The sequence below is a fragment of the Corylus avellana genome, chromosome ca11 (assembly GCF_901000735.1).
Source record: "Corylus avellana chromosome ca11, CavTom2PMs-1.0".
NCBI classification, from domain to species: domain Eukaryota; kingdom Viridiplantae; phylum Streptophyta; class Magnoliopsida; order Fagales; family Betulaceae; genus Corylus; species Corylus avellana.
In genome coordinates, this window is record NC_081551.1 from 15,181,879 (window position 1) to 15,192,482 (window position 10,604).

The 10,604-nt window shown below is 37.2% G+C and overlaps 1 protein-coding gene across 1 annotated transcript; it reads left to right on the top strand.

The window, feature by feature from the left end:
* Window positions 1-6,263: 6,263 nt before the first annotated feature.
* LOC132165896 (uncharacterized) lies at window positions 6,264-10,604 on the top strand. The gene is made up of 4 exons (XM_059576594.1): window positions 6,264-6,588; window positions 7,716-7,759; window positions 8,117-8,417; window positions 9,957-10,604. The coding sequence occupies exons 1-4, from the start codon at window positions 6,519-6,521 to the stop codon at window positions 10,265-10,267; spliced, it is 726 nt and encodes a 241-aa protein (XP_059432577.1). The 5' UTR covers window positions 6,264-6,518; the 3' UTR covers window positions 10,268-10,604.

A 10,604-nucleotide genomic window follows, 5' to 3' on the forward strand; every position in this document is an offset into this window, starting at 1 on the left:
GTTTTAATTTTTATTTAGTTTTTTAATTTTGATTTTTTATTTTTTTATTGAAACTAGTACAGATACATTATATATATTAATTTGTTTATAAAGTTAGGGTATTTAGGTCACTTCAAATTTTTTTAATGAGTTTGACTGACAGAATGAGGGTTTTGAAAAGAAAATGGTAGTCTGATAAGGTTGGACATTAAGGTTGACAGTTTATGAAAGGATATTGACATAACGTCGTAGTTCATGAAAAAAAAGATAATTACTCGTGCATTTTATTTTTCTTTTCCTATTCAATATTAAGGAAAATGACAAAGAGGTTACTTGGATGAGACATTTTCATACTTTTGCAATGCAAAAGTGCACATTGGATCCGAGTAGGGACCAACCTAGCAATTGATGATGACAACACCATAGAAATTGAACTGAACCTGCAAAAAAACATGAAACAGAATAATGATGAAATTTGCCACTTTATTCAACAAAGCTTGTGAGAATGAAGGATATTTACACAAACATCTTAACACAGACAAAATCTTACTCCAAGTCCACTTGGATTGGGGGCAATCCCACAAGATCTCACTTCAAATATCATCTGCACATTGAATTCTCTTGGAGGAGAGCCCAATTTGACTTTTTATGAAATAAATAACCCAAGTATTTCCAAGATACCAATCAACGCAGAACCAATTTTTATTTATTTTTTATTTATTATTTATTTTTTTATTTTTTTATTTTTTTATACGAAACCCATCAAAGTCAATTATGACAAGAACATGAAACATAACAAAATTCTGAACTGATAGGAATCAAGACGAAGGCAAATATTAAAAAAAAAAAATGAAAAAAAAAGCCCCAAAGTCATATGCCTTGACAACCTTATAAACGAATCAATATCAAGTATCAAGTAAAAGCAAATATTTTTAGCTCTTGTATTCTAAACCTTATCAAATTGTCAAGTAAAAGCAAATATTTTTATCAAATTGTCATTCAGTCGGTCTCAATTTGGTTGCAAAGTACGAAAATGTCTCATTTTTCAAGGATCGATACCAGGAAGACCCAACAACCACAAAGACTCGTTCTTTCTTCACTTTTTGTTAGGTTTTATTTTTGTGTTGGCAAATTCACGAGTTTGAATTAAGGGTTAAGTTGGTGAAAAACTCCGGTCTAAGAGAAAAAAATTCAAGTTTATTAATGTTGTACAAGAAAAATTTAGTTGGAGTAAAATAGTCATATCTTCTGATTCCGACATCTGATTAGGCAAACTTGGTGGTGTTGAAAATCTTATTCGAAGGGATATAACTTGGTATTTCACAAAACGTTTCAAATTTCATTGTTTACTAGGCCAAAACGAGTTGTCAATAGAAGTATGAAATCTAGTACAAAGAGATTCATTCGAATGAGATGACCTCAAAAAGCCTTGATCACACTTTCATTTGAAGCTCTTTCGAACGAGATGATGTGATCTTTACGAAATCGTAGATATCGTTTAAATGAAATTAACTCTCATTTGAAAAAGATAGCTGCATAGTGTTTTAATCTTAAACGAACTTGACTTAAAATCTCATTTTTTTCATTGTTCTTGGAGAGGTCTCTAAACACTCTTAAGCCCAAACAAATTAGATTTATTTCATTATTCTTTATCAACCAAGCCACATAAAAACCTTCAACCACCAGTGTAATACCTCCAAAATTAATTGGCTATAAATTAACTTGGAGTGTCACTCATAGCGCTCACAAATTAATTAACGGGTAATTAACTTTTTTTTTTTTTTTTAAACATATCATACTCATTCATTGATAAAAATCGCGAGCCTAAAGCTCTTACAAATAGAGCAAAAAACTCTGAAGTAAATCATAGCCGAAGCTAAAGATACAGTCATCAACAACAGATCAAATCAACCATAACACAGCATCCACTAACCTATGACTAATCATCAGGTTTAAAAATCAGATATGCATCAAACAGACACCATCTAATGCATAGGTAGCGCTTATTCCTCGGCCTTGAGAGCAAAACCCCCAAGCCGATACTTATTCCTCGGCCTTGAAAGCAAAACCCCCAAGCCGATACTCATCCTCCTCAACCCGAAGGCCAGGATAAAGTTCACATCCACAACCCAAGGGTTTGGACCAGTAATAACGGACAACAACCGGGCGCAACAAAGTAGGAGGAGAGAGCCTTATTACAAGCAAAAAGAAAAAACCATATAGGGAAATAAAAGAAACAGTAAAACAAATGCAGGAAAAAAAACTACAGGAAAAAAAACAACAATACAGGGAAATAAATGCGAAAAACACACAAAGCGGGTCACGGCAGTCGGAGGAGGCCGATCGCGAGCTGGCTGGAAACCACCGCGGAAGGTGGCACAAAAAGCTTGGCGCGGGAGGGGCGCATGAAAAGACCCGACAGCGAGCGGTGAGCGGCGAAGCGGGCGCGGAGAAGATCGGCGGCACACACAAACAAACAGGGAGGGGGAGAGTTTGAATGAAAACCACAAAAAGTAGTACCTACCGAGAGAGAACACAAGCACAGCAGAACAGAAAACATCAAAGACAGAAACAAGCCCAGCCAGATCGACGGAACTCTTGCAAAAGGTGGGATGAGGGGGAAGAGAGGGGGCACCGGGACTAGGGACATCAAATAAAATACTAGCACCCGGAGCGGAGAGGTTGAGGGGAGGAGGTATGCAGGCAACGGGCATCCCTCCTCCCCTGAGGCGGCGGCGGCGCTCTAGAGGGGGGCCTTAGGATTTCACAGGGCTCTGGAGGGGAGGAGGGGCTTAGTGTAACGGGTAATTAACTTGAGGTGCCACCTATGTTAAAATATCAGAATAAATGCGAAGGAAAAGTACTATTGATTTGAGCTAAAAACCTATTTACCCTTTTTTTTTTTATATATATATATTATTATTATTATTATTATTTTTTATTTGTTTCGTTCTCATCAATACAAAACATAATCTCCAAAATACAACATTCGAAATACACTACTCTCTTAGAATTGCAATAGTCTACAAAGAATGCTCATAAATCTGTCTCTATAAAACTTCGTTCAGTGACTTCAAATCCTTGCGAATAACTCTAATATTCACCCATGGGGACTAACTTGCTAGTCTGTAAAGCAATAAAGTGAAAAACTAAATGCATAAGTTTACGACTTAGTAAGTAAATCACCAACGAAACTTATCCCATATAGAGAGCTTGATTTTAGTTAAAAATAACATAAGAAAAATAAACACTTGTAGAAACGTTTTGAGGAAGTGTCATCATATTATCATTATGGTTTAAACATAAGGCTTTAGGGACATTTTATGCGCTCAGAGTGCATCAACTATGCTAGGAGCAATTGATCACAATAATAAGATGATATGAAACGGTGAGAATATAAATGGGAGTTTAAGCGACAGAGGTAAGCAAGCTACTTGTGTGCTAATATTTTTCTAAAGGGAAAAATACATTTTACTCCCTTGAACTATCCCACTCATTTGCACAAGTGTGACTATGCTACACCGTAACAAAGTTTGAGATCAGTGACTTTCAAATCAAGAAAAAAAAAAATAATAATAACCACTTCCCCGTGCCTCGGTCAGTGTTTCAAAATTCAATCCAATCACCCAAGATTTATTTCAGAACAAAAAAACCTATTTATTGCCAGAAAATGACTCGACAGATTTGAGCTCGAGGGCCGTAGGAGAGGGGCCAAAACAAAAGACAAGACAAAGGAGGGGAAAGAGGCAGAAAGGAAGGGGGCAAAAATACCGCACAAGGAGGTAGGGAACATCAAGTAAATAGTCTAGCTCATAAGGTGAAGAGAGGGAAGGGAGGCAGCAAAGGATGAGGTTGGAATGGGAGATCAAAAGTTCTCCACCTCCTCTTGTGCGGCGCTCTCTACTAGGAGAAGAAACCCTAGCAGAGAGAAGCTTCTCCGTCTTGTTCATTTTAAGGAAATAGGTACATGAACTTGTCAAGGCATCTTTAAAACTTGTAATAGACATAAAATAGGAAGCATAACATAAAATGCTAGATGTTTGGGTTTTGACTTCGCTATTGGATCGGATTGGTCTAAGCCCAATCTACCATCCCCTGTCAGACCCACGTCAACTCGCGCTCTTCCCATTGGCTCTCCGGCTCCGTCTGAGTCCATCCCCTCCTTGCGTTGCTTTCCAGTAGCCTCACTCTGAGGCCTGTTTTCTTTCGGCGTCGCTTTCTATTTTTGTGGTTTTTTGGCTTTTGTCTATTTTTTCCTTGTATTTCTTTTCTAGTTTTTACCTATTCGTTTCCTGCCACTTTTTTTTCTATTTTCTTGTGGTTTTTTGTTCCTGTTTTTGTTGCTTGTAATAAGGCTCTATCATCTCTTTTGATCTACCCGCTTGATGATCTGCGGGATATTCGCTTTTGATCTAGACCCTTGGATTGTGGATGTGAACGGTATCCTAGCTATCGGGTCAAGGAGGATGAAATTCGGCATGTGGTTTTCTGCTCTTAGGGCTGAGGAATAAGAGCTACCTATTCATTAGATTGAGTTTGTAGTAGATCTTTTGTTAAAACTGAAGACTAGCCATGAGTTAGCAGATGTTGATGTCATTGATAGGTCATGAATGTTAGATTTATAATGTATGTATCTTTGACGTCTGTAATCGCGTAGTTTCGGATATGATTTGCTTCAGAGCTTTTTGCTCTGTTTGTAAGAGCTTTTGCTCGCGATCTTTCCATCAATGAATGAGTATGGAATGTCTTCCCCTTCAAAAAAATAAAAAAAATAAAAAAAAAATCCTTAAAATGAAAAAGAATGTTTTTAAAGAGCTTTAAACTTGCCTTTGATATCTTAAGTTTGTATGTTGGCATGTTTTCTTATGTTGCATGTGTATATATATTAGGAGCCTAGGATGAGATGTACCACACCCTAATTCTAGATAGAGGCATATGGGTCTCTGGCCAAGAGTTCTCACTTTCTAGCCGAACACTTGCCCATGAGCTCAAGCGTTCACCCAGAGAGTAGGACTGCTGACACTTTCCAAGAGTTGATTCAAATTGAAACAATGAATGCCAAAGCATGTACGCCCAGTAACCCGAATATGCGAGCTCAATAATAACTTGCTCATGTTGTACCAAACTGTGAAGTTTACTTATTAAATCTTTAGACTTGTACAATTATTACATCTTGTAGAAAATCTCTTTCTAGGAAGAGGAGAGTGGAGAGGTTGCCACTACAGATTTATTTGAGATAGAAATCTTCATGTTGACACCAGGTTTAATCAGGTTATTATTTTTATTAGTTGCTTCGTGTCTATGTTTCGAGGATAATGTATGATTCCTTTATGGTTATTAGATTTCTCATATTTATTTCACATTTCTACACATCAACTCTGATTTTGCTTAGAGGGCTGGTTCCCTAGTTGGCTACCAGTTATCTATATTGGGGTAATTGACAATAACCCTACCAGACTAGTCAATGCCAGTTTTGGGGGTCTTACAGTATGAAATCAGAGCAAACGGTCTTGCCAACTGTAGTGGACAATCTAAGATTAGGTTGTGACATGCTAAGTACAAATCATGAATGACTGGAGCATAGGATAAACCTAGGTTTTCTAATTTATTGTTTAATTGAGGTGTGAGATAAAGTAACAGACTTCTTGATTGCTTAGTGTTAGGTTGAACATGATCATTTGCTCTATGGTACAAACACTTGATCCTGCTCCACACTTAAATGCGCGATGGATGCTGACACCAGGCAATTGTACGCGACTGGCCAGAGGAGTACGAGCCTTACGCACCCGGATATAAGCCTCGCTCCACAAAACACAAGATTCCAACCAAACCCTTTAAGAAGCAGAAGGTTCTACTACACCATTAGACCCAAGGAAGGAAAGTACAATGAGGCTTCAAGGGTAGGAAGGCAACGGCAAAATGGAAACGTCGCAGCATATCAATACCACCAAATTTTCCACTCATTTCGGGAAGGTATAACCCCTACTTAACACAAAAAGAAAGCGAGAGGGCTCCTAACTCATCCAAAAATAAATAAATAAATAAATAAAATTACTTTGTGCCGGTCCAAACTATATTCTAGTTCTGCCTATGCTCATATCGATTGTAAAATATCTAAAAGAGAGTTAAAAGACCACAAATTTGTGAAATATCTAAAAGAAATCTGGGGATCACATCTGGTCCAGCCCAAGCACGGAAGATATATAGGTCGGTCGGTATCCATTAACACGTGCCCCTATCTTCAGACTATGGTGACGTGGACGGGAGTTAGCGAGCCTCTGTGTCTTGTCCTCCTCTTTCGCACGTTTTTCTCCTACCAGAAACTGCCCCCCACTCTCTTTTCCCCTCTCTCTCTCTCAGTCTCGACCCTACGTCCACACGAGCACCCTGCCCTAATCACTGCCCCAACACCGCAAAGCCACGGAGAGAGAGAGAGAGAGAGATCCCACAAGCTTAAAGCCCATAGTATTGTTGGTGTATCTGAGCCAAAAACTCTCTTTCTGCCATTGCTGTAAGCTACTTTTTTTATTATTGTTATTATGGGGAAGAGGAAGCGAGTGACTGATCAGAGCCAGACCCAACCTCCCATTTCCTGTTCTCCTCCTTCGGGTAGGTTTCTTTTTTCTTGGGTAGCTTTCTGTTTTTCTTTTTACCGCTTGATGGGTTCCGTTTGGTTCCTGAGAAAAGAAAAAAAAATGCAGGGAAATTTGTTGAATTTCTTGATGTTTTACAGCTCATCGGGCACAAATTTAGTTGAGGTTTGCTTTTTCGTTTTTATTTTCTGTCCAGACACTGAAGTGGGAGGAAGTATGTTCGTCCATGGGGATTTTTCTTTTTTGGGCTTTCACGATCTACCTGCAATTTTCTCTCAATTTTTAGTTCTTCTAAATATTGAGCTCCTGCCATTTTATGGGTTTGTGTGTTTCTTTTTCTTTTTTTTTTTCTTTTTTTTTTTTTTATAATATTTTTGGGGCTATTTACTCGTTGATCAATGTTTGATTGATGGGGCTTTTGTTTTTCTCTGGCTTTGTCGATTAGTTTAGTGTAATGGAAATACAAATCAGAAATTGTCAATTGAAGACTATTTTTCATTGATTCACTTTGCGATTGGTACAAGAGAAATCGTCGGATATTTTTGCCTGTAGATTCAGAGAATACAGACAGATCAATACAGCTGGAATGATATTTGCTTGGGCGTTTCAAATTTTTTATTTTTGAAGGAGAATGCGGCTGTATTAGTTGGATGAACATCGGATAGAATTATAATATCTAACATTTCTATTTCTTTACTCATGCCACAAGATTAGGAATGAAAAATTTCCTGGCCTTGTAATCCTTTCTGACTATTTGACATCCTAACCAAGAATTAATCCTCTTTGTAGCCTTAATTGCTAAAGTGGTTAACATTTTCCTTATCTGTTGGCTAGTGGGTCACATTCACTTGCTGAGCATCAGTTTTTGAGTAGTTGGACTTGTTAGTTTTTGGTCCTGTTGCATATGCTATATACCAGATGATGAATGGAATTAAATCTTACATTTTCATTTGGTGAAGAAATCTGTGTCTTGATTTTGGAATTGGTTGTCTATCCGAGCTTCAAAGAGGAAGAATGTTATGCATCATATAAGAATCTGATATTTGCTGGAATTTTTCTTTCCTTTTTATATTTTAAATTTTATTTCAGATATAAGTGAAGGAAGTGAGAATGATCACTGTTTTTCTGTATGTAATATTGCAGATACCATGCCTTGTTCCTTACGGATGGACTTAATGTCAGAAGAGGTTAGTGTTATCTCCTATTTTTTTTGTAAATGATAGCTCCTATTTCAAAGTTTTAACCCTCTACCAAAAAAAAAAAAAGGGTTAAAACTATTTCCTTGTATACTCTGTGTGTACCTGAGGGCGCCTTGATAATTCGATTACTTATAAAATAAAAAAGGTTTTAACCTTTTTACAGAATCTCTTTTCACACTTATTCATACTGGAGAGTGATTCCTAAGATAGTTTTGCCTTTGATATGGATTACTTTACTATTATTTAACAGCATTTCCCAATCTTTTTTTTTTTTTCTTTCAATTTTCATTCATCTTATCTGCATTTAATGCACATGGTTGAATCATTTTATTTTATGTTTTGCAGAAACCTTTGCATTCAGTTAACTCTAGTGAACTAAAGCCTCTTACATCTGTCTTGGATATCAAGGATAGTTCTCTACTAAATGCCCATCCTACCACTGCACATCATACTCAGAGTCTTGGCCATTCAATATTTTTGAAACGTTCTCGCCATTACTACGGCCATCAATATTCTCGGCGTAACTCAGGTAATCATGCCAATGCATCAACTTCCCGTGGTAAAGCCGCTTCTTTACGTGATGAGAGACTATCCTTCAAGTTGGCTACTCAATTTAACTCACAGACTGCAACTGGACATCATTCAGGTGCATAGTTGTTTTAGCTATTAATTCCACTCCAATTCTACCAAGGCTCTATTTCTTTTGATGGAAAGTCAGATCAAGGAATGAATTTTGTTCTTGTGATTAAATTGTTAGAATTTAAATTAAATGATTAAATTCATCTTTTCCTATAAGTTTAAGTTTTTGGGAGAAGTGGCGATTTCACTTGGTACCCAAGTAGAGGTTTTAAGTTCGAATCTTGTTTTTGTCATTTACCTCATATTTTCATTTAAATATTTCACGTATTGGACCTCACTTATTAAGTGAGAGAGTTTGAGCTTATACGTGAGGAAGAGTGTTATAATATAAATTAAAGGGAAATGCTAGGTGCTCTTCTAGTGTTTTCCTGGTGTCCTCCCAACTGTAATTTGACTTTTAAAATTTTCAATAGATTAAAAGTTAATAATGATAATTTCAAATTCAATGGTGATTTTAAAAGCCACATCACAGTTGAAAGGACACGAGGAGAACACTAGAAGAACACCTAACATTACCCTAAATTAAATGATTAAATTCATCTCTTCCTATAAACTTAAGCTTTTCAGATAAGTGGTAATTTAACAAAGGTGTCCAGCTTTATGATGATACTGGTGCATTAAATTTTATCATTGCAAACATTAAGTGATGAATGGGGTATATGTACCCAGCTGATATTCTAAAAAGAAAAGTTTAAATTCCTTTGTGATGGGATGATTGCAATCTCCACCTGTTACAAAGTTTAGGAGCCTGTATTGTAACAATTTATTTTCATTTCTCCTAAAAAAGCCAACCTTATTTCTTTACATTAACAAACAATTTTTTTTACTCTTCTCTCCCAAAAAATTCAAAACTCCTTTCTATATTATATCACATCAATAAATTCCTTCTTTCTTTCTCTTCTTAAAACTCTTTGCCAAACACACCCCAGAGTATCTTGTGCTTGAAACATGAAACAAGGTTGTGTTTGGTAAAATTTTGCAGAACTCCTTTTGCTTTTCAAACACCGTAAAATTTTATTTTTTCAGGCAATAGCTATTCAAATCAGTTTTTTGATGTGGCTTCCTACCACTAACACTTTTTCAAAACAAAACACTTTTTGAGAAAATTGCCTCCATTTTTATATAAGAATGTTTTGAAAATACACTCAATTTGTCCTAACATGCATAACTTCAAGTGGAGGCGGGCCTCAACAGGGTAGAGGTTGCCCCTTCACCAAAGGTGGGTCTCCCCTCCCCACCTTCAGTGTCTATCCCACAGTGGGTGGTGAGGGTGTAGAGTTCTACCCCTGCCGCACTTTACGGGGGTGGAGGCGAGTGGTGGTGAAGATCCACTTTGGTAAAGGGCAGAACTCCACCCCCACTGCGGGGGTGGGTGGAGCCAACTTCCAAGCCCCGTTTTATGATTTTACCAAATAGGACCACAGTTTTTCTGAAAATATCCTGTTTGGATTTTACATTTACATGTTTTATCAATCTGCAGTCTAATATTTTAAATAAGTATTCTTCCATGGTCTCAAACTGACTTGAAGTTGCACTATTTTTGCAGAGAATAGGGAAAAAGTATTTGGCAGGCCAGAAAGAATTAGGTCCAGTTCCTTGGTAATGAATGCAGTATCATCAGATGCAGTGAAGATGGTATGTGGGGTATGTCAGAAGCCACTGAGAAGGAAACCTTATTTTCTTGGGAGTACACTTTCTTCTGGTGAACTCTCTGTGGTGGCAGTTTTAGTTTGTGGTCATGTTTATCACGCAGAATGCTTGGAGCAGAGAACATGCGTCGATGATAAATGTGACCCGCCCTGCTCGTTGTGTCTGGGCTTGCTCTCCAAGGAAGACGAGTCGAGGGGAGAGGAGTAATCGTCGAATATATTCAGATTTACACTAATGATACTGATATTCTACAAGAGACAGGACAAGACAAACTTAGATGAGTAGATGGAAATATAGGCAGTGTTGTTTAAACAGCAGGCTGTTTGCCAGGTGAGGAATTTGGCCTTATATTCTATTCAAACTATTAGAATTTACTAGTCTTTGTATTTCAGTATGTAGGACTAGTTTGCAAGATCAGAGTGACCAGCTTATGTTTTTTCCGCTGGTGAGTGACCGGTTTATGTATTTTCTTCAAGTGATGGATGGATGCCGGTTCATGTGATTTCTTTGGCACCATAATTTATGTAATTTGCAATTTTTTTTA

What these genes read in the sequence shown, in the direction of transcription:
- LOC132165896 (XM_059576594.1), top strand. Translation starts at nt 6,519, where the DNA reads ATGGGGAAGAGGAAGCGAGTGACTGATCAGAGCCAGACCCAACCTCCC. An exon ending in TTCCTGTTCTCCTCCTTCGG is followed by an intron (nt 6,589 to 7,715) that starts GTAGGTTTCTTT and finishes GTAATATTGCAG; the next exon opens with ATACCATGCCTTGTTCCTTA. An exon ending in TGGACTTAATGTCAGAAGAG is followed by an intron (nt 7,760 to 8,116) that starts GTTAGTGTTATC and finishes TATGTTTTGCAG; the next exon opens with AAACCTTTGCATTCAGTTAA.